Here is a 24377-nt window from a genome sequence, read left to right as displayed (position 1 = left end):
GACTCCTTGCGCTCCAGTTTATAGGATCCAAGTGTTGATGTAACCTAGGGTTACCCTAGTAGGGTTATCGTATTTTGAAAAGCAAAAAAGAGGACATATTTCCCAACTGACTTTTTCAAACGAGTGATCAGTATGACAAATCTCATTCTAAATACCCCTGCTATTTAAGCTGTGATAACTCCTACTAATTAGGAATATTCCTAACCTTTCAACACAAAAAGAGGACATTTTCATTGTTTGTTTAAAAAGAGCCCCAGAGAGGACGAACACCTAAAAAAAGAGGACATGTCGTTTAAAAAGAGGACATCTGGTAAACTCATGTAACCAAATCATCTAAAATTTAAAACTGGGATAATTCTAACAAAATTTCTATTCAGCCATACCTTTGGGGACAACTCTCTCAGTTTCAATTGCTCCATCTACAAAACTGGAATTTTAGGTGACCAAAAGGAATACAGGTTGTAAAGTGACCTGAATACTCGTACGCAGAAATGTGCTTAACAAAGACCCCAACTACACATTAGGTTTTCCCTGGGGACATCTGTAGGCTTCTGATCTTGTACTCTTTTTGAAGAAATACCGCAAGACTAACAGATTCCCATGAAGAAGCCTGTTGGGAAAACGCATGGGGAATAGGGCTGCCAAATGCAGCCAGGGGGCGGGGAATCCCCCGCTTTCGAGCCCTGATTTCCGCCCCCGCGGAATCGGGGCCCGGGGGAAACCCCACCCCCGCGTGCGCGTCACCCGGAAGTGACGTCGCACGCTGGGGGTGGGGCCACGCCATTTGAGGGGAAAACAAAGAGTTTCCCCCTTAAATGGTGTGGCCCCGCCCCCAGCGTGTGACGTCACTTCCGGGTGACGCTCACCCGGTGCGCGAGCGCGCTACGCGCGAGCGCACAACCCCGACATCGTCCGGGAGCCCCCCGCTCCCGGGCGATTTAGATTTGGCAACCCTAATGGGGAATTTTAGAAATTTTAACAGAGTATTAGACTATATTTATTTTGCACCATTGGCTTTGGCCTTATCTTTTAGTGACTGGTGCAGCCCTTTTATTTTCTCCTTGGCCAATGACATACTTGTTACATTTCCACAGGGGAACTTTTTCAACCCCCCCCCCCCCCCGCTGTTTCTGGTTTGGAAAACAGCTCTTGGGGGAGAGGAGAGAGCTCTAAGAGCCCCTGCTCTGTATTACATGGACCCAGTACGAATCAGCCTAAGAATGCCTGTGAAACACAGGATTTAAGAACACTCCTCTCCACCTGATCAAAGAACTTCATAGCAGAAGTACAATGGGTAGTTAGGCCAGCCCTTGTGAAAATAGAGGCACAAAGGAAGTATAATTCCAAGGCCTCAGAACAACTAATATTCTTCTTAAAGACTAGTGAGAAATAACCTGAAACCTAGTTCTCTGTGAGCTGGTTAATTTGCCTCAATACAGCTTCAGATTGCAAGTGAAGGCTTCAGTAGGGATGGATGCCAGTTTCCAGGTGGGACCTGGGGATCTCCCAGAATTACAGATCATCTCCAGACTACAGAGATCAGTTCTTGGAGAGAATGGATGGAGGATGAACTCCATGACATTGTACCCCACTGAGGTCCCCATCCTCCCCAGGATCCATCCCCAAATCTCCAGGAGTTTCCCAACCTGGATCTGGCCGCCCTCCCCCCCATCCCTCACTGGTGGCCAGGGGGGACCTGGCAAGTAGGGTTGCCAAGTCTTCTTACCTTGGCAGCGTGGGAGCCCCGCTGGGCTCCGGGAGCTCCTTGGCGGTGTGCGCGCACCGGCAGCATGTCACAGGAAGTGACGTGCTACGTCGCTCATGTTGAGGGCGTGGCCCAGATCGTTGGAGGGAAAACCATACGCTTCGAGGGGCGGAGTTCCCCCCGGGGCCCGATTCCGCGGCGGCGGAAATTGGGCCTCCAAAGCGGGGGTTTCCCCGCCCCCACTTGGCAGCCCTACTGGCAAGTTCTCCATGTGCAAGCACCTTTTGCGCATGACCAAATGTTGCTCCATAAGATCCTTAATCCACAAGTCTGAAGAAGTACAACTCAGACACAGGCTTATACCTTTATGAGAACTAGGCCAGAGAGCAAACCATTAATAGTATCTTCTCTTGCCCCCAGCACAACTTTCCAGGGTCCTAAATGACGATCAATTAAGATACACAGTTATTGATAGAAATCTGGGTGAACGCAACTGTTTAGGACTCTCTCAACTGGACGGAATTGTTAAAAGTGATATTTGTGTGGTTATAGAGGATGGGTTTTCTTCATTCTGGAGCAGGGATGACAGCCTCCAGGTGGGACCTGGAGATCCCCCCCCCCAAATTACAACTTATCTCCCGATTACAGAGATAGTTCCCCTGCAGAAAATGGATTACTTAGAGAGTGGACTCAGTGGCATCATATGTATCCCACTGAGGTTCCCATCCTCCCCAGGCTCCACTCCCAAATCCCAAGGAGTTTTCTAACCTGGATCTGGCGACCCTATCCCACTGTCCCCTGCCGGTGGCCAGCCGTGACCTGGAAACCCTATTCCGGAGCCAATCGGTTGGCACGACCATATTCTCGGAGATATGATTCAAACCAGGGCTCTTTTTGTAGAAAAGGCCCAGCAGGAACTCATTAGCATAATAGGCCACACCCAACAGCAGGAGTTTACTAGCATATTGGGTCACACCCCTGACAGCACAGCTCATTAGCACATTAGGCCGCACCCCCATGTTACCAGAAGTGTGGTTATCTAGCCACACCCACCTTTTGCTTGTTATTCTGTTTACCTTGTTTGTTGTCAAAACCCAGGGCTTTTTTTGTAGCAGGAACTCCTTTGCATGTTAGGCCACACATCCCTAATGTAGCCAATCCTAATGAGTTTCTGCTGTTGGGTGTGGCCTATTATGCTAATGAGTTCCTGCTGGGTGTGGCCAACTTGGGAGCCAGCCGGAAGTCTGTTCCTGTGCGTTCCTGCCCAAAAATAGCCCTGTTCAAAGCTAACGTTGTAGCAACAATGGAAGGTTGTTTTAAAGTCTGATATATTTTTGGCATCCCTCCAGACAGTACAAACTAATAGTGTGTAGACAGTTGTAGAGTTTAAACATTTTATTCTTTATATAGGCTCATCTCCAAAGTCTTTAATGTAGCTTACATAACTACTGAAGGGATTTAACTTGGGAGTTCCCCACTTTTTTGGCTTTTGATGGGGGATGTTATAAATACTCTGGAAGGGAATCAGTAAGTGGTTCTACTTAAACCCTTATTAAAGGATTCTGCCTTTTATTATTTCCTCCTAAAATGTACTTTCTGGGTGGCTGGTCAAAGATAAATCGACCCCAATATAATAAAAAAATGAATGACTACTGGAAGCTCATTTTCGTCTTCATCGTTGTAACCTTCCAGTAGCCTCCTGAGATAATGAACAATTTGTCAGGAAAGTGAGTTGGCTTTAGAAACCACCCATGCCGATTTTATGCTGTGCCAAGAAGAAATCCAACGCTTTCCACATTCAAATGGCAATAGAAAAAGAACGCTAGGACCATCGGGAACCCAGAGCAAATTTTGTCCAGTGAGATTTCCTCAGATCAGAAAGACCGTGCAGACTTCTTCATGTAGATATCTTCTTCACACAGACTTGTCTTTTCTTCCCCCTCTTCAATTTTATCATTTAAACTTCCTTGTTTTTCAAAAACATATCATATGCAGGAACCCCTTTTCAATGTTAACCGTGTTATAGCATCCCCTGTGCCTACCAATTCCCCTTATCCCTTGGCAACAAGGGATGACAGCCTCCAAGTAGGACCTGAGGATCCCCCAGAATTACAGCTTACCTCCAGACTACAGAGATCAGTTCCCCTGGAGAAAATGGATGCTTTGGAGGGTGGACTCTATGGCCTTATACCCCACTGAGTTTCCCAACCAGGATCTGGCAACCCTATCCCACGTCAGGGATGCCCCACCCCCTCCAGGAACGCCCCCAAAGTCCCCCGCTGGGGGTGGAAGATGGACTTGGCAACCCTAAGTGGGAAAGAACTGCAGAGCATAGAATCTTGATGTAAAACTGACATAAAACTGATTTTGGTGGTGTAAATGAGCAAACACAAAGTAGGTGATATTTCTGTCTTTACTGATGTAACTTATAATGCTATAAACATATTTATTGCTTTGAATTCTATCTAATGGATTTTTATTATTATGTCAGTTTATGATATGAATTCATCTCTGAAGACATCCAAAACAAAGTTTTATCCGGAATCTTCATAAAAATATCATTTCATATCATATTGCACACTGTTTGGAAATAGTGTTTGCATTATGTACATGGTATGCTGTTTAAGAGCCTTTTTTGATATTCTCATCTGTAAAAGAGATTCTTTATTAATATGCTTGGATATGAATCTATAATATAACATTTTGAAAAGTCCCTAGCGTCTTATATTCATGGTTCTTTTTGCAGTTGGTATTATTTTTGAACTGCGTATCTGCTTTTTGCTCTACTGTACTTAGGACACACACACAGCAGCACTAATAGGACAACTTCAAGAGGCTCTCATCCAGGATGATATGCAGGGCAAAAACACTGAACAACTCTAACAAATTTTAAACAAAAAACTTCAACAGTACAGGGTTAATGAATTATGCTAGTTCTGGCCCCACCCATGTGAAGATGGAGGGGGTGAGAAATGAGGTTCCCATCATTTGGATTCTGTGTTGCATCAATTACTTCACCCTGACCCAGGGGTCATTTCATAGAAAAAGAGCTAGGGGAACTCATTAACATAACTCATTAGCATATGCCACACCCCCTGACATCAGGGGCCTGGCGGTGGACCTGCAAGGCCAGCGGGAGTGCGAGGAAGCCCCGCCAAGGCCCTCCCTGGCCCCAGGCAGGCAGGGGTGGGGAGAGGCCGGGAGGAAGCAACTTACCCTCCCTCTTCTCCTGCCTCCTCCTGGCTGAATGAGGGCTGGAAGAGGGGTGGCCGGAAGCAGGGGGCGGGGCTTCATCATGTGCCCCGCCCCCTGCACCTCACCCGGGGGGACGCAGTTCCCCCCCCGAAATGACCTCTGCCCTGACCTGAACAGGCCATGCTAGCCTGATCTCATCAGATCACAGCTGCCAAGCAAGGTCAGCTTTGGTTAGTATTTGGATGAGAGACCACCAAGGAAGTCCAGGGTTGTGATACAGAGACAGGCAATGGCAAGTCTCTTGCCCTGAAAACCCTACAGGGTCACCGCTTTCTACCACCACCACCAATTACTTCTCCCTCCTGACTGTTCAGGAAAGGAAGCCATGACCGCTCACTGAAAACAGGCTAAAGTGTGTTTAGGCACATGGAAGAGGTAGGGTGGCCAAGTCCGACTCCGGAAATATCTGGGGACTCTGGAGATGGAGCCAGGAGCAAGGATGTGACATCACAAAAGCAATGGCTACTCTAGTGACATCACAAAAGTGATGTCACTAGGGTTGCCAGGTGAGGCCGACAAACCGGAAGGGAGTTCTGGCCATCACATTTAAAGGGACTGCATTCATTTTAAATGCTTTTCCTCCATTGGAAATAAATGGAGGATGGGGGCACCTTCTTTTAGGGCTCATAGAATTGGACCTCTTGGTCCAAACTTTTTGAAGCTGGGGGGGGGGGCGTTCGCCGCCAGTGCGCACAAAGCCATTCTGCTAGTAACATGTGCATCAATATCAGAGAGCAAGAAAACGGTCAAATCCTGCTCTGAAATTCCATTATACAGAGGTACAATAGGATAAATAAACCTTTGCCTAAGTGATTCGTGCCATGAGCATCTCAGAATGTAATGCTCGACATCATCCACTTCACCCATACCACAGAGGCATATTCTGGAGGCGGCAGGGACACCCCGAAAGCGGCCAATACAAACCATCGAGGGTATGATGTGGAACCTTAGGGCAGTAAAAGCCCTTCTCAGCTCCAGAGTAGTTAGTTTCTCAAGATATACAGTCCTGCAATGATCTCTTTTAACGATCTTATACAAGGGGGCTGTACGGCAACTTACCACCACATGTCGGTTCAAAAGCCCATCCTTATTAAATACCCATTCCTTCAATTTAGACTTTTGGTTTTTGTTTATCAATAAGTCGTCGGGGATTGAGTATTTCAATAAAATAGAATTCAAGTGATCATCTAATCTTTTCGAGGATTTGCTGAAAATTTGGTGCTTCTACCTCAAAAAACACTCCCCTAGAGCCCCAGATACCCAAAGATGGCTTCTCCATTATACCCTATGGGGACCGGTTTCCATAGAGTATAATGGAGTGCCCAGCAGCCATCCCCCCCCCCTTTCTGACAGCTCTGAAGTGAGGGGAGGGGCTCCAAACAAGGGGATCTCCTGTCCCCAACTGGGGGTTGGCAACCCTAAGAAGAGGTCATGATAATTCTCGTGAGGTTTCAAAGCAGGCAGCACCCGAACTATCCTACCTGTCTTTAAACATAGTTCATCAAAGTCAGCACAACAACTGGTGTAGCTCTTGCACAGGTTGTCACAACGGCATCCTGGAGGCTCAGCCTCTTGAAGTTCAAAGCATCTGTTTCTGCAGGATCCAGCAGTACTGACCCAGGGGGAATCTGATAAGACTGTGTGGGGGGAGAGAAAAAAAAAAGAAAGAAAGAGGACACCATGATTCAGGCAACTAGCAGGTGGTTCAAGATTGCTCAAGCTACTGCAGATTTGGAGAAGATAATCAACAGCCTAAATGCATTGTCCAATAAATTAGGAAAAGGGGAAACTGGATAGATGGGTGGGGGAAGCCTTACGTTTTTCAAGTATATTTTCTTAGTTTGGATTCCATGAAGATTAAAGCAAGAAAGATCATTATTCTGTGGCATAAGAATCCAAGATTTGCATTGAAACCCCAATTTTTAGGCCCAGAATTATGTATGTTGAGACAATGATAATTGGATGCAAAAATAAAAATTTAGTGAAATAAGACAGAGAGTTGAAAATTCACTGGCAAAGACAGGGGAGCCTGAAAAGAGAAAAGGGCGTGGAGAAGAAGAAGAGATTGGATTTATACTCCATTCTTTACTACCCAAAGGAGTCTCAGAGCAGCTTACAATCCTTCCCCTCCCTTCCCCTCCCCACAAAAGAGACCCTGTGAGGTAGGTGGGCCTGAGAGAGCCCTTGAGAGAACTGCCCTTGAGAGAATGAGGAACTAATAAGGGCAAGTTCCAGTATTGGTGAAGGGTATGAAGCCCCACTACCTTGATCTCTGTGGAAGCTTTGCCCAACCATTCCTAACTCACAGGAAGGGAGGAGAGACAAAGTTACAGTAAAAAAGTGGACAATGGCTCCACTTTTGGTGGTGTTTGGTTTCGGTGTGTCCCCAGTGGAAACAACAGTACTAGGAAGAAGCAGAGATGAGGAGCAATTCTAAGAAGGTCGACTCAGAAGTCAGTCCCATTTTATTCCAGGGGGTTTTTGCCCAGGAAGCCACAACAGTAGGAGTTTTTGCTCCTGTTGTTTGAGGCATCAACTTTGGGCCGAAACAAATGTGTTACAAGCATAAGAAGAGCCCTGCTGGATCAGACCATTGGTCCATCTAGTACAGCATCTTGTTCCACATCGTGGCCAACCAGTTGCTCCAGAGGGCCAACTAACAGTCCACAGAGGTTGTCCCATGATACTGCTGCCTCTGAATATAAGGAAGTTCCCTTTAATGGATAGTAGCCATGTCTACTCCCCCCCACCTTTTAAAGTTATCTAGCCATCAGTATATCCCCTGGAAACAAATTCCACAATTTAACTACTCATTGAGTAAAGAAGTATTTCCTTTGGCCTGTCATGAACGTATTACCCATCAACTTCATTGGTTGCCCCTGAGTTTTAGTTTTATGGGAGAGGAAGAAAATAACCTCTATCCACATTCTCTACCCCATGAATAATGTTATAAACCTCTATCACACCTACCCCCATGATTGTCTTTTTATCTAAACCGAGAAGACCCAAACTTTTCAGCCTTTTCCCATAGGAAATGTGCTTCAACCCATTCACCCTCTTGGGCAACGGTCACACGAAAGGTTTGGGGCCGGGAGAGGGATGGATCGGGGGCGGAGCAAATGGGCGCGATCCCACCGCAACATCTGGGAAACGTTGCACACCCGTCCCCGATCCGGCCCTTCAGGCCGAAAAGCCGCATCTAAAATAAACCACCTACAGAGCTGGACTTACCAGCACGGTCGCATCAAGCGCGGCCGTGGGATCGCCTGCGCGTCCTTCTGCCGGTGCATCCAAGACCCCTGACCGAACTGCGCATGCTCACACATGCGCAGTTCGGCAGCCTCCGTCTCCGTCTCGTCGCTTTCTCCCCAGTCTCCCCGGCATCTGATCGTGCTGGGGAGCAACTGCGCGGCGGCTCACGAGATCTGTATGATCCTGCCACCGCGTGTCTATTTTGGTGCGACTTTCAAAAGCCGCACTTTGCCCACGCTTCCCCGCCCCCCGCCCCCCCGTGTGGCAGGGGCCTTGGTTGCTCTCTTCTGTACTCTTCCCCAGCCCTGCGATATCCTGTTTGGGATACGGCAACCAGAACAGCACAGAGCACTCCAAATGCAGGCACACGATTGCTTTATGCAAGGGCATTAGCGGTTTCATTCTCAGACCCTTTCCTAATAAAGCCAATTGTCACTACGGCTGCACAGTGAGTCAACATTCTCCTCATACTCTAGAGAATAGGTGCAATAATTCTGTTAGAGGGCTGCAAGAAAAGCAATGTAAGATAGTATGACAACCGCTTTTGTTTAAATATAAACAGCCAGTTTCCAAGACAGTTACTCTGCAGTGAGATCAACCTGAACTTGATGGGGGGGATGGATAAGTCAGAGTGAGGGCAAACGCTGTCCTCAGTGACTCCCATAGACAGGAACCAAGTTTAGCTGGCTGCAATCGACAAGATTGTTGGGGACACAAACATACACACAACCCTCTCTGCTTTGGACATTGTGTTCACGAGGGCCACGAATTTTACTCTTTTTAAACATTTAAACATTTAAATTTGAAACATTTAAACATTTAAATTTGAAACATTTAAACAGGAATGAATGGCAGCTGTTCATTACATCGATATGCCTTTTGACACACACAACACGTTAATCATCAGGGCCAAATTCCGTGCAGGGTAGGCGATCCAAGATCAGAGCTCCCAATCGGTAATATCAAAACTAAAGAAGGAAACGGGGCGGGGGGGGGGGGGGCAGATCGGAGCCACAGTACTGAAACATGAGGGTAAATTCTCCCCCCTTGATGTTTCCCTGAAAGAAATCACAAGCCTCTATCCCAGGCATCTTATTAAGAGAAACATAGTTGGATGAAGTGTGCATGTACACAAAAGCTTATACCCAGAATTAAACTTTGCTCATCTTAAAGGTGCCGCTGGACTCAAAACTTTGTCCTATAATTCTTTTTGCACTACCACTCTAACCACGGGGAGGGGGGAGGCTGTCCTAAGGAAATGGTATTGGGGAGGGAGTTAACTCCACTGCCTTAGAACGCTTCTGGCTTTGACGTTTTCCCAGTACTGCTTTGGTAGGGCCTTGTAGAAAAACGGTATCCAAAGCAAGTTTGACGGAAGCATGGTGCTACGTTTGATTTCTGCCCTTGGTAGAAACTTTGGTCTGGGTATTTGCTGTGCCTGTTTTTCGCAGGGAATTGTCTCCTGCTCAGGGCACCGGGGCGTCCAGGCCACCGGTCGAGCCGGCACCTTGCCATCCAGACTCAGAACTTGGCTTGCCAAGTCCCCCCAGGGGGCAGATCGGGCCCCGGGGGGAACCCCACCCCGACGTGCGCGTCACCCGAAAGTAACGTGACGACGCCGGGCACGCTGGGGGCGGGGCCACGGTCATCCGAGGGAAAACTCTATGGTTTTCCCTCGGATGGTTGTGGCCTCGCCCCCAGCATGCCCGGCATCACATCACTTCCGGGTGACGTGTGTGCGATGCGCGCGCTCCAGCCGCCAGCGGGGAATCCCCTGCTCTGGCGAAATTTTGACTTGGCAACCCTACTCAGAACCCGTCCAGGACTTTGATGGAGCTGACGGGCCCTCGGAGTGCACAAACTCTGACCGTTCTCAGGGCACCCATCAGAGCGGGCATTCGCAGGAACGTATGCCGCTTCTGCGAAGGTCCACCCGACTAAGGCGGCCCCCTGCCTACCTTAGGGACTATCATATTTGAACCATGGGGGGGGGAGTGTTATGTTCTATGTTATGTTTAAACTGCAGTATTCTGGTGCTCTCTGTTGGGATTGGCTCCCTAATAAAGACTGCCAATTGGTCCTTAAGCCAACGCAGAATGCCCTATCCTGAGGCTCTGCTTAGGTCCAATCAGACCTCCTGAATCTGGTAGCATTGTATATAGTTCAGTTATGAAATCGCACAAGTTTGAGTGCCGCTCTTTGCAGAGCAGTCCTGAGCTGAGCCATGTTTTGAATAAAGCCTTTCTTCGTTTGACCATCGCCTCCTGCCTCAAAACTTAAAACATGGGGAAAGAGATTTCTGCAGCTCTCTCACACGTAGGGCTGCCGGCCTCTGGATAGGGCCTAGAGGTCTCCCAGAATTTCAACCAATCCCCAGAGATCAGAGATCAGTTCCCCTGAAGAAAATGGCTGGTTTAGAGTGTGAACTCTGCGGCATTGTATACCAGTGAGGTCCCTGCCCTCCTTAGGCTTCACCCCCCCAAAAAAAATCTCAATGCATTTCCCAATCCAAAGTTGGCAACTCTACTCTCATATCCGTTGCTGACCTGGATAGCCCAGGCTTACCCAATCCTGTCAGATCTCAGAAGCTAAGCTGGGTTGGCCTTGGCTACTATTTGGATGGGCGACCTCCAAGGAATACCAGGGTCATGATCAATGCTCCTTCTAAGCGGTGGAGTCTTGAGAGCAAGAATTCTACTTTTTGAGCTACTACTGGCATTAAAGTTGTGGACGAGCGATTTGGCTGCTGCATCAATTAGTTTGCTCTGGAGCCATCCTTCCTGAGCTAAGACAGAAATTTGTGAGCCAGAGGCTAAAAAAACTGTGAGCTAGCTCACACTAACTCAGCTAACTCAACACTTAGGCAGGTAAAACTGTGAGCTAGCTCACACTAACTCACACTAACTCAACACTTAGGCAGGTAATGACCAACCACTTCTGAAATGTCTCTTGCCTTAAAAACAAGTCTAGCTCGCCACCTGGTGTTGCATAATGCTAAAAGAGCTAGGACTTCTGGCTGCCAGACAATCTTAGGATCTCCTGGCTATACTACACACACTGCCATACAGTGATGATGATGATTAGCCACCAGTCCATCTCCCATACCACTCCAACAGGGTTTTGCCAGCTTTTAAATATTATTATTTGTTGTAAATATATTTCTATAGCATTAATACTATACTAATACACAAAGTACTGATTTTTCAAAAGCATAGAGTTAGGGGGGTGGGGAAGAGGGCAAGTGTGAGGGGGAAGAATGAGCGGTTGCCCTGCAGAGAAGATTATGCATGGGATAGAGCAGGTAGAGAAAGAAGTACTTTTCTCCCTTTCTCACAATGCAAGAACTGGTGGGCACTCCATGAAATTGCTGAGCAGTCGGGTTAGAAAGGATAAAAGGAAATACTTCTTCACCCCAGGGGTCGTTTCGTAGAAAAAGAGCTAGGGGAACTCATTAGCATAACTCAATAGCATATGCCGGCCTTGCAGCTCCACTGCCGAGCCCCATGAGGGGCCCGGCGGTGGACCTGCAAGGCCGGCGGGGGGGCAAGGGAGCCCCGCGAAGGCCCTCCCTGGCCCCAGGCAGGCAGGGGTGGGGAGAGGCAGGGAGGAAGCAACTTACCCTCCCTCTTCTCCTGCCTCCTCCTGACTGAATGAGGGCTGGAAGCGGGGCGGCCGGAAGCAGGGGGTGGGGCTTCGTCATGTGCCCCGCCCCCCATACCTCACCCGGGGGAACTGCATTCCCCCGCGTTCCCCCCCGAAATGACTTCTGCTTCACCCAAAGAGTGATTAACACATGGAATTCACTGCTACAGGAGGTGGTGGTGGCTACGAGCATGGACGGCTTCAAGAGGGAATTAGATAGGAGCAGAGGTCCATCGGTGGCTATTAGCCACAAGGTATAGATAGAAACTCTCAGTCTGGGGCTAGTGATGCTCCGTATTCTTGGTGCTTGGGAGGGGCTTCTAGTGTCCTGGCCCCACTAATGAACCTCCTGATGGCATCTGATATTTTTGGCCAGGGGTACTGTGTGACAGAATGTTGGACTGGATGGGCCATTGGTCTGATCCAACATTGGCTTCTCTTATGTTCTTATGAAGCTCCAAGCTGCTATGAATGCCTTTGCCTTGGCAGCAGCTATGAACGCAAACTGGAGAATTACACCCAAGCAGAAGCAGTCAGCACCATAGCCTGATCCAAATTTGAAGCCCATGGCTGATGCTGATGCTTCTTCTTTGTATTTTTGATATGTGTGTGTGTGTGTGAGTGTGTGCACCTGGAAGTCATGGCGGCCTCCGGTGACTAACCCCTACTGGGGGCCTGGAGGATATTCAGAGAGGTGGCTGAATAAAGCCTGCCCTTCCCTCTGGTATTTCACAAAGGTCTCCCATCCGAATACTTGCCAGAATCGACCCTGCTTAGTTTCCCAGATCTGAGGAGATCGGGCTTGCCTGGGCTATCCAGGTTGGGGGTGGCGGGCGCCCTGGCTGCTTCTTGAAGTCCAAGTACACAGATCAGATCATGAACCCCAAGTGAAATGTAGTCTGACTCTCAAATACCCAGACCAAAGTTTCTACCAAGGGCAGAAATCATTCATTGAGCTGAAACAATTCTTGTAAAATGGCTGAATTAAGAAACGAGTAGAACTCTTTTACCTCTGCGACCTGGCTATATTGTATTTACCTCCTGGTTATCCACTATCATTCACAGAAAAAATTACTTCCTCGGAAACTATTTTAAAATGTTGCCAATGAAGTGAAAGGCCGTGAAGTTGTACATATCACAATTTTACAGAATCTCTTTTCCCCAAAGAACGTTAGGAAGCCTTGTTTTCTTATGAACTCTGAACATTTCTATACCCTGGCCACAAACGAAAAGACTCATATCTAAAGCTAGATAATCATTGGTATGAAAATATTTAAGTTTTTTAAAAATAGAAACATTTGAGGAATTTTATATTGGATTCATTTTTTATAGTTCATTTCTATAGTTCTTATAGTTCTTAATTAACTGGCGTCTAAATAGGGCAGAATGGCCATTCTAAAGAAAGGAGGCGTGGCCTCTGGTTGACCACTCCTACTTCAAGTCTTCCTCCCAGCCAATGGAGACCTGGTTGCACCGAGGCTGGGCCTGTTGGCCTTAAGATCCTACTGCTGAATGTCCGGTCAGTAAGTTGAAAAATCCTGCCATTCGGGATTTATTCATGGATGAGCAGACTGACCTGACATGAATTACAGAGACCTGGATGAATGAGGTATAAATCTAAACCAGCTCTGTCCTCCGGGTTTTTCTGTACAGCAGCAGGCTAGGCCAGGGGGACCTGGAGGTTAGATTGCAGGGGCCTATTGTGATTCTATCATTCAGCAGCCTGACAGTTTTATTTATTTATTTATTTATTTCTTCGACTTGCTACCCCGCTCTAACCCTCGAAGGGGTCTCTGAGCGGCTACATTTCACAGGGTGTTTTTGGCCAGGAACAAACCAAGGAAGGCATAGTAAAGGAGAACTTAAGGATGACCCAGTGAAATGTCACAGGGTGTTTTTGGCCAGGAACAAACCAAGGAAGTCATAGTAAAGGAGAACTTAAAGGTGACTGCAGTGTCAGTGTACATGTCTACTGGCTTAAGAGTTTTTACAACTTAGTATGTCACCCAGAGGCTTTACAGGGGTTTGGTCGCTAGTTTCATTTGACTATTTCTTTTGGCCTATTTGACTTGTAGACCTTACGCCATCTCACTTGTGATGTGATGGAGCCATCTACGAGCACTGCTGAAAACGCTTGGCTTTAGATATGCTGAAGTCCACGTGTAATTGTTGACTTTGGAAAGAAAAATTCAGGAAGCTTCACTGCGTTTTGCATAAGCCTATGCAATGCAGTGGACCAATTGTCAGACAATGACCAGAAGGCCTGGATTTAAATCCCCAGTCAGTCCTCTAGTTCTGCTGGGTGACCTTGGGCCGGTCACTCTCATTCAGACTATGCAGAGAGTTTTTACAAAGGAAAAACAAAAAGAGGGGGGATATCATGCGTATGACCCTGAGCTCCCTGGAGAAAAAGCAACAGTTATTTTACCTGTGATGTGAGCTTGCTATGTCTGCAGAACAGTTTGTGCCATCTTCTGCTTAAGGGATTCGGTTGCATTTGCCACAGTTCATTTCATCTAACAGCAATACTTCTACTAAATTCATACTTTTAGAAAGATTCAGGGGGGTAGCCATGTTGGTCTGAAACAACAGAACAAAGATTTAATTCTGGGTATATGCTTCCATGTGCATGTACACTGAAGAAGTGTGCATGCACAGAAAAACTTATACCCAGAATTAAACTTTGTTGGTCTTAGAGGTGCCACTGGACTCCAGCTTTGTTCTATACTTTTAGAAAGTTAAAGTACCATATTGGTGGACAATTCAGGGCTATTTTTGGGCAGGAACGCACAGGAACGGAGTTCCAGCTGGCTCCCAAGTTGGCCACGCCCAGCAGGAACTCATTAGCATAATAGGCCACCAGGCCCGTAGCTCACCATGGGGCCCAAGGGGCCCGGCCCCCTTGCGCGTTTTGCGGGCCCCCTCCCCCGCCCGAGAGAGGCTGGTGGCGGCAGCACTGGAGGCCCCGCGGCTCCCTCCCCGCAAGGTCAAGCCGGCGCCCCAGCTGAGCCCTGGCGGTGAGAAGGCGGTGGCGCCGCCGTCCTCCCCTTCGCCGCCGCCACCGTAGTGGCTCCGGAGCTCTTCCCCCCCGCACGCCGCGTGCGCACACACACACTCGGAGACACACTTCTTGTTGGGCGGCTGTGTGTTATTGCAAGTAGATAAATAGGTACCACTTCGGTGGGAAGGTAACAGCGTTCCGTGCACCTTGGTGTTTAGTCATGCCGGCCACATGACCACGGAAACGTCTTCGGACAGCGCTGGCTCTTCGGCTTGGAAACGGAGATGAGCACCGCAACCCTAGAGTCGGATTCGACTGGTTTTCGAGCAAGGGAACCTTTACCTTTACCTTTTATATACATACAGTCCTTTAGCACTTGTAGCATCCAATTCACCAGGCTTACTGACAAAGTGCTTCACATAGCATTCAATCCACAAGAGTGAACAACAGCATACAGACTGTACTCAGTATATACATCTGAGCACCAATCAGAACGAAGTGCTGACTCATGGTGACAGTAGTCAGGATGATGCAATCTTAGGACCTGGTGACATGTCACATGACACACTAACTGTCACCTCAGATCAAGATGATCTAATAGACTACTTCTTACTTGGCTGTCATCTTGCCTGTCATACCTTATAGTATGCCGTCAGGCTAGGCACGATTACTCAACAACCTAAGAAAGCTTTGAAGAGTCAGACCAAGATCGACTGAGGCCAGAATCCTTGGCAAGAGTCCCAGACAGTCCTGCAGGCACTCAAGTCAGTGGTGCGTTGGCAGTTGGTTCAGGTGATGCTTTCACAGATAGTTGCAAAATTGCTGAACATAAGTAGAGAGACGGTGTTATTTCTCCCATTACAGATTCTGGGAATGTTCACTGTACGTCTCTTGCATGCTTCTGAGTATTGCATAGAAATGCTACAAGGTCCTTCAAAATCATTTTCTCCTCCTCTTCCCTCCTTCACATCTTTCAGTTTGGTGAAAGTTTCGTGGAGAGCCAGTTTGGTGTAGTGGTTAGGACTCTAATCTGGGAGAACTGGGTTTGATTCCCCACGCCTCCACATGCAGCTGCTGGCGTGACCTTGGGGCAGTTACAAGTTGTTTCAGAGCTGTTCTCTCAGGAGCCATTCTAGAAAGAGCTCTCTCAGCCCCACCTACCTACAGGGTGTCTGTTGTGGGGAGGGGAAGGGAAAGGAGACTGTAAGCCACGCTGAGACCACCACCTCCTCCTCCTCCTCCTTCTTCCTCCTCCTCCTCCTCACCCACAAAAGGCTATGCTTTAATAAATGTAGATCCAGGTGGATAACCATGTTGGTCTGAAGCAGGAGAACAAAGTTTAAGACTAATAAATTCTGGACATAAGCTTTTGTGTGCGTGCACACTTGTACCCAGTTTATAGCCAGAATAATACTTTATTAGTCTTAAAGGTGCCCCTGGACTCAAACTTCATTCTGCTTCATTAAATGTAGAACAAATTTAGAGTTCAGCGGGGCACCTTTAAGACCAACAAAGGTTTATTCAAGGTAGGAGCTTTCATGTGCAGGGCACACTTTGTCAAATACATTGGAAAGGAAGTCTGAAATCTAGGTAAACCTTTGTTGGTCTTAAAGGTGCCCCACTGGACGCGAGCTTTGTTCTATTGCTTCAGACCAACATGGCTGACCACCTGCAGGGCTATTTTTGGGCACTCACAGGAACGGAGTTCCGGCTGGCTCCTGAGTTGGCCACGCCCAGCAGGAACTCATTAGCATAATAGGCCACACCCAGCAGCAGAAACTCATTAGGATTGGCTACATTAGGGGTGTGTGGCCTAACATGCAAAGGAGTTCCTGCTACAAAAAAAGGCCCTGGGTTTTGACAACAAACAAGGTAAACAGAATAAGAAGCAAAAGGTGGGTGTGGCTGGATGACCACACTTCTGGTAACATGGGGGTGTGGCCTAATGTGCTAATGAGCTGTGCTGTCATGGGTGTGGCCTAATAGGCTAATGAGTTCCTGCTGGGCTTTTTCTACAAAAAGAGCCCTGGTGGACATTATTGTTTCCTCCATCTTCCTTTGCAGATTATGTATTCCTAAAATAATGCTAGGATGTGACATAAGATGTCCAGATCTACATCAGTCCTGGCGTTGCCAACCTTCAGGTGGGATCAGTGGGGAATCTCCTGGCATTACCCTGGAGAGCCGCTGCTAACCTTGGTGGACCGATGGCCTGACCCAGTATAAGGCAGCCGGGGAACAGGCCTCTGGGGCGGGGGTTTCCCCGCCCCCCGGGGGGACTTGGGATCCCTATATTCACATGATCTAGGCACGTGATCAAGACATCTACAAGTCACCAGTGGAGCATGGGAAGTAGAGTTTTGGAAATGTCCATTAGATAATACTTGAACTGTGCTTCATGTGCATTTATTAGGAACAGTGTGACACCTTTTTTTAAAAAAGTCAAACCGAGCTCCACCTTTCTGGTACACGGACATGATCCTGACCTATACTGTGGATTTAAGGCCTGTTGCTTCAGATGATCCAGTTTCCTAGCATGAGTTCCAGGATGCACATGGCTCCTACCATAGACAAAACAAAGCAAAAGGTGCAAGCAGGAAGAAAGCAAATTCCCTTTCCGTTTTTCTTTCCCTCCCTTCCCCTGTAGTTCGTTAAGTTAATCATGGAGCAGCATTTAGGATTGAAATATTTAGTGAAGTAATATAACATTGAGGAGGAGGAGGGATTCCTTTTAGCTATAATGTCTCATTTTCACCATTGATTTCTATGATAGAGAAAGCACATGTTCATGTCAGAGTGCATGCTTTGCACATAGAAGGTCCTGGGTTCAGTCCCTGGCATCTTCAGTTAAAAGAACATAATCCCAAGAAATCACTGGGAAATAGGGTTGCCAGACCCCCTGGTGGAGGCGGGGGTTCCCTTGCCATCAGGCCCTGCCCCCCAGCCACCAATCAGCTGGCCAGCGAAGGGACTTGCCTGGAGAAAGAGAAAGGCCCAGGCCTTGTTGCCAGCATCACACAGGAAGTGATGTAATCACACCAGTGACTTCCAGGTGATGCTGTGGTATTTGGGCAGAAGCTCTGTGGTAGAAGCTGGTTTTACCATAGAGTTTTTGCCCAAATACCAGAGCGTCATCTGGATGTCACTGGTGTGATGACATCACTTCCTGTGCAATGCTGGTAACGAGGCCTGGGCCTTTTTCTTTCTCCAGGTAATTCCCCCCATCCCCCGTTGGTTGCCCAGAGGGACCTGGCAACCCTACCAGGAAAGCTACTTCTAGAAAGAAGAGACAATGTTAGGCTATGTGGACCAGCAATCTGACTGTGGTTTGGTGGAGTGGTTAAGTGCACAGACTCTAATCTGGGAGAACCGGGTTTGATTCCCCACTCCTCCACTTGCACCTGCTGGATGACCTTGGGCAAGCCGTAGTTCTGATAAGAGCTGTTCTTGAAAAAGAGCAGTTTCTGTCAGAGCTATCTCAGCCCCAGGGTGTCTGTTTTGGGGAGGGGAAGGGAAAGGAGTTTATAAACCGGCCCAAGACACCTTTGGGTAGTGAAGGGCGGGGTATGAATCCAATCTCTTCTTCATTTCTTCTTCTTCTTCTTCTCTGCACAAAGCAGCTACATTGGTTTTCATAGCAAGGCATTAAATTCAGTTTTGCTCGCCTGCCTAGTTTAGCGCTGCCTCATATTGGTTCGTCTTGCTTGACTTGTCCAGAAGAAGTCAAAATTGCACCACAAAATACCCATGATATGAATAATGCTGAGCAGCAGACTGTTCTGTAACACTGCACAGGAGAAAATCAAGGGCAATGCTAAGTCTGTGGTTTTTAGGCATAAGGATACTGCTGACCTAATCTACAGCACTCTGCAGCAAGACAGACAAGGTCACCGAGCACTGCATTAAAGCAATCCACACTGCTAGCGTTCCATAAATACTAAATACTAAACACTCTGTTTATTTCCAAATAGAAAAGATTACTGTTTGCACACAGGGATCTTTAGAAGGAACTGAGATCAGAGCTTCCATTCTGTTAGGGAAACAGAGGGGGGTGGAGCTGAAGGTATTTAGAGTGGCATTCTTCTGAACCCACCGATTTCAATAAGCACAGAAGGATGCGGTTCTGGTTGGGATTACCCCGAAAATGATAACATTGCCACTAACGCACCTGGCAACCATGAAAGCACAAGTTTAGACAACTAATGTAGAGCCCATAGGTCACAATGCAGCTGCTGGTGTGACCCTGGGTCAGTCATAAGTTCTTTCACAGCTGTTCTCTCAAGGGCAGTTCTCAAGAGCGCTCCCTCAGCCCCACCTACCTCACAGGCAATGTTCCCTCTAAGCTGTGGAATCCTGTGAGCAAAAATCCTACTTTGTGAGCTGCTGGCATTAAAGTTGTGAGTGAGCAATTTGGCTACTGCATAAATTAGTTTGCTCTGGAGCCCTCCTTCCTGAGCTGAGACAAAAATGTATGAGCTGGAGGCTAAAAGACTGTGAGCTAGCTCACACTAACTCAGCTTAGAGGGAACACTGCTCACAGGGTGTCTGTTGTAGGGAGGGGAAGGGAAAGGAGATTGTAAGTCACTCTGAGACTCCTTTGGGTAATGAAGGGTGGGGTACAAATTGAATCTCCCCCCCCCCTTATGATCAGGGAGAGAAAAGTCTTTGCACATTTTCCTTTCTACCAGTCGCCCCAGCCCGCAACAAGAGCCGTCGCCTCATTTTAACAGTGTCATATGCAAGCCAGGAGCTCACAGTCTACAGCAGCCTGAAGAATCAGCAAAGGTACATCACATGAACGCATGAAGTTGCCTTTATACTGAATCAGACTCTCAGTCTATCAAAGTCAGTACTGTCCTCTCAGACTGGCAGCCGCTCTCCAGGGTCACAGGAAGAGGTCTTTCACATCACCTGCTACCTGATCCTTTAAAAAAAAAACAACCCTGGGGTTGCCAGGGATTGAACCTGGGACCTTCTGCATGCCAAGCAGATGCTCAGCCACCGAGCCATAGCCCATCCCCAGTCAGGTTGCCACAGCCCAGATCTGCAGATTTCCAATATTGCATTGCTCATAGAAGACCACCACACTTGTGAGTGGCCAGACTGGTTGTGAATAGCCACAGATCACGTTTGGACCCCTAGCAGCCTAAACAGCCCAGACGAGTTCAGACTTATCAGAACTCAGAAGCTAAGCAGGGTCAGCCATGGTGAGTAGCAGGATGGGAGACTGCCAGGGGAAAACGAAGGTTGCTATGCAGAGGAAGGCAATGACAAACCCCCTCTGTTCATCTCTTGCCTTGAAAATCCCATGAGGGGTCACCACCATGAGTCAGTTATGACCTGACAGCTCTGAATTATTATAAGCCTTGACCCTGCTTAGCTTCTGAGATCTGACAAAATCTCCTATCCAACTACTAACCGTGGCCGACCCTACTTAGCTTCTGATGGTCTCTCAAGGAAGACTTGGGCTGCTTTGGAGAGGAAGGCAGTGGTGGTCATCTCTTGCCTTGAAGATCTCATGAGGATTGGCCCTTCATTATTATTTGTGTAGCTCTCACTTGGAAACCAGTGTGAAGGGCGCAAGAGTAGTTTTTCCTAAACAGTCCATTCCCAACTGCAGCTTGGCCATTTAACAATTCTGGCCATGTGTTTGGAACGTGTTAAGTACTACATCCCGCACCTGCACGGACAATGCAAGCCCATGTTTCACAGCACATGGAGAAAACATTTTCTGCATTAGCATGGAAAGCAGCTGGATCAGACAGTAGAAAGGGATGCTGCGTCCTGAAATGCACAAAGCCAAAACTCGGCAGAGGTGTAAGAGCTCTGTGCAGGCGAGTTCCAACTCTCCTTCGCTATGCACCATCTGCATCTTCCATTACTGACAACAGGAATCATATGTGCTTATCAAAGCTGAAAGCAGGCGCCTTTGATCGAAGCATTTGTTACCACTTAAACTTAAGCTATCCGGCATAACGGCACATCCTTCTTTCCCACAGCCCATCGTTCAGCGTTCTCGTTTACGATGGTGAAACACAAGGGCTTTCTCATCTCGCATCCAGTACATCCTGTTTCCATTACTTTGATATGTTAGAAATAACTTTGTCTGGCAAGGGAAGCACACACCCGCACACACACATGTACGCTCTGTGGTCACTACAATATAGCCAACATCTTGGCTGCCGTTTCAGTTCTCAAAATGTAAACAGGCTTTGTACTATAACCAAAAAAAGAGATGTGATGGAATAAGCAGGGCACCTAGAAGCAGAGGCGTTTGTGTCCACCACCCCATCCAAAAAACCTCTTACAAGGGAAATCAATAGTTAATAGCACTAGCATCATTAAGTCATTTATCTGTATAATTACCACACTTTCCGAAGTGAGAACTGATTGCTGTAATTTTTTTTAAAAAAAAATATTTCTGTGCTCAACTCATTACGGAAAACAGATCACTCTAAGCAAGTGCAAGTTTTCCAGCTTCATCACCAGTGTTCCCTCTAAGCTGAGTTAGTGTGAGCTAGCTCACAGTTTTTTAGCCTCTGGCTCACACATTTTTGTCTTAGCTCAGGAAGGAGGGCTCCAGAGCAGACTAAGTTATGCAGTAGCCAAATCGCTCACTCACAACTTTAATGCCAGTAGCTCACAAAGTAGAATTTTTGTTCAGAAAACTCCACAGCTTAGAGGGAACATTGTTCATCACCGGAACGCTTTTTGAATACTACTCCTTTATAATCCATGAAACCGACTCACAGCCTTCCTTTCTCGTCTCGGAGGAAGGAACTGCAGCAGAAGCCAAGGATACAGAGGAACATCGACTTCCCAAAAAGATCCGTCAAGTCCTGCATTTCATTGTACAGAGCGTCACCAGCCTGAGGGCTCTGGGCAGCTCACAAACAGGGCATGAACCTCCATGTTCAGAGGCAGAGTTCTTCCAGATACCAGATTCTGAGAGCAAGTCATGTGGGAGAGACTTGCACGCCACGCAAACGGCACAGATCCCACACATGAAGGAGTATTTCACGCTCCCCCCTTCCTCTCCCCACCCCCCGACCTGGATAACCCAGGCTAACGCAGTCTCATCAGATCTTGCAAGCTAAGCAGGGGCAGCCCCGGATAGGACTCGGATGGGAGACCACGAAGGAAGTCCAGGGTGGCTATGCCGAGGCAAGCGATGGCAAACCACCCCTGTTCATCTCTCACCTTGGAAACTCTGCCAGGTTGCCATAAGTCAGCTGTGACTTGACAGCATTTCCCCCCCCCACCCACCTTTCCCATTTTGCTCGTCTGAAACATGCTGAACACCTGGGCATCCTGACGACATCTCTCTCTGCCCTTCTTAATTTAAAAAGGGTGAGCAGCTAAGTACCAACGATGGAGCATCTGCTCCGGGATGAACTGGCCGTTTAACTTACAGGGGAATTTCCCCAGTGGGCCCTTGCCGTAGAGGGCTGCTAGTGGCCAGAAGCAAGCACAACTGAGCTCTCGCAACTCTACCGGAGCCTCAGGGGGGCAACCAAGCTCTGACCCTTGATCAGCAATGGTCACTGGTGTGGTGTCAGTTCACCTTGTCCCATACTGCTGCCAGTTTTCGGGAGGAAGCAATGGGTATTAACCCATTGTTTGCACCACTGGGTGACCCCTTCACCACTGCTTGCTCCAGGTCAGAATGTTCCCTCTAAGCTGTGGAGTCTTGTGAGCAAAAATCCTACTTTGCGAGCTCCTGGCATTAAAGTTGTGAGCGAGCGATTTGGCTGCTGCATAAATGAGTCTGCTCTGGAGCCATCCTTCCTGAACGAAGGCTGGAGGCTAAAAGACTGTGAGCTAGCTCACACTAAGTCAGCTTAGGGGGAACACTGCTCCAGGACTATTTTCATTTTACTTATTTATCTCATTTCTACCCCACCTTTCTCCTCAATGGGGAGCCAAAGGCAGCTTTACATCTTCAACAGCCCTGTGAGGAAGGTTAGGCTGAGAGAGTGTGACTGGCCCAAGGTCCCCCAGTGAACTTCCATGGCACAAGGAGGGATTCGAACCCAGGTTTTTCAAATACTCTTAACCACTACACCACACTGGCCCTTCTCAGTCCACTCCTGCATCTGCTTCATGCAACTAACAATGTTAAAATTTGCCACCTGCTTTCTCCCCCATCCCACCCTTACTCTGCTAGCAGTCTGCCATCTACTATTCAGAGGTCAACACTACCAGAAGATAAAGCAGAAAAGGAAACTCTCTCCCACCCGGATATCCCCCCCTGATCCAGAACTGCACATGGGGGGGGGGGTCACAGTGGTGATTTTTAAAAGCAAGCCCTATGAAAATTGCTTGTCTCTTCTACTACGACTGATGTAATAGGCTAGAAGTTCTCAAGTGACAAAAGAATTTTTTAATCTGGGTTAAAAAAAAACCACCCTCAGACCCCATATCCCAAATCTCAGCCCTTGAATACCCTTGCATCTCTCTTTCCCACATGCATACCCCTGTCAGAAGTAAATAGATAACTTAATGTAATCCTTGAAGGTCAACACACTCTGGATTTTCCACATAACCTTTGCTATACTCCAGAACTGAAAAAACAAACAGTAAAACTACATCTTTGGAGCCGTTTGTAATCCCCACAAACACACACACGAAATCTATCCCATGCAAAAAAAAGTGACATGAAATGGGACGTCTTAGAGGTCGTTTCCCCATACCTGAGAACAAGGTGTCTTCGCCATCTCCAGAACGTCGAAACCGATTGGCTGTAAATCCAATGCAGATGTTCACCCCGACAGCAAAAGTGAACAAGGATATTAGCTGGAAACAGAGAGACAGCGAGAGAGAGAGAGAGCGCAGCAGTAAGTAAACGAAAAATGCCAGGAGCCAGGGTGTTATTTTTTTTTAAAAAAGAGGGACAACCAACATTTATGACTAAAATAGAAAATAACCTGCTATTTAATGTTCCCTTTTTGCCACCGTTCCTATTACTGGAACACCCAATGACAGTCACCACTTCAGAAGGGAGTTCATGAATAAAACATCTTGCATCCAAAACTCAAACATCTCTTTTCATCATGCAAAAGGGAGGTCTTTTTAACCCTCCAGAGACATCAGTTGCTCCTCCTCAAAAAAAGGGGGGGAGAAAAGAGGCAAAGCAGCTCCTACCTGATGTAACTGCAAAGAGTTTTTCTTAGCCATATTAAGAGAATTCTTGAAAAGCCTGTGCTGTGGGTCCTCTTTGCCTTTAAACTGAGCACAGGACTCTCGGTTTGCTCCGCTCCGTCTATTAGCTGCAGCTAATCCCACCTGGTGAGGTTGACAGCCTCAATTTGATTTGTCCAGGGGGAGATTTCATCATGTTCCACTCTCAAATCGCAGCTCTCGTGTGCAAGAAGCCGAAAGGCTTCATCCTCCTGGCTTTCCCCTCCCCCCTCCAAACACACACATGCTTTTTTGTGGTTTCCTTTGGCAACACAAGGGTTTCTTCTGTTACTGTAACCAACAAAACAGTTCATGCTGGTTTTATTCTTCTCACTGATGTAG

The 24377-nt window shown here is 47.6% G+C and overlaps 1 protein-coding gene across 1 annotated transcript in view; it reads right to left on the bottom strand.

The window, feature by feature from the left end:
* The window catches only part of LOC107125824 (ectonucleotide pyrophosphatase/phosphodiesterase family member 2-like), a gene marked incomplete at its 3' end in the record, with an annotated part of 65769 nt that extends 41667 nt beyond the window's left edge, over window positions 1-24102 (bottom strand). Inside the window, exons 1-3 of the mRNA XM_015429286.1 lie at window positions 24000-24102; window positions 23549-23651; window positions 6442-6597 (exon numbers count right to left, since the gene is read on the bottom strand). Coding sequence (XP_015284772.1) covers window positions 6442-6597; window positions 23549-23651; window positions 24000-24032 — 292 coding nt within the window. The remainder of the gene's footprint in view (window positions 1-6441; window positions 6598-23548; window positions 23652-23999) is intronic.
* Between the last annotated feature and the right edge of the window lie 275 nt (window positions 24103-24377).

The sequence above is a fragment of the Gekko japonicus genome, unplaced genomic scaffold, assembly GCF_001447785.1.
Source record: "Gekko japonicus isolate JY-2015 unplaced genomic scaffold, Gekko_japonicus_V1.1 scaffold4275, whole genome shotgun sequence".
Lineage (NCBI taxonomy): Eukaryota > Metazoa > Chordata > Lepidosauria > Squamata > Gekkonidae > Gekko > Gekko japonicus.
The sequence above is the reverse complement of the archived record's forward strand: the minus strand, read 5'-3'. Positions and strand labels throughout refer to the sequence as shown.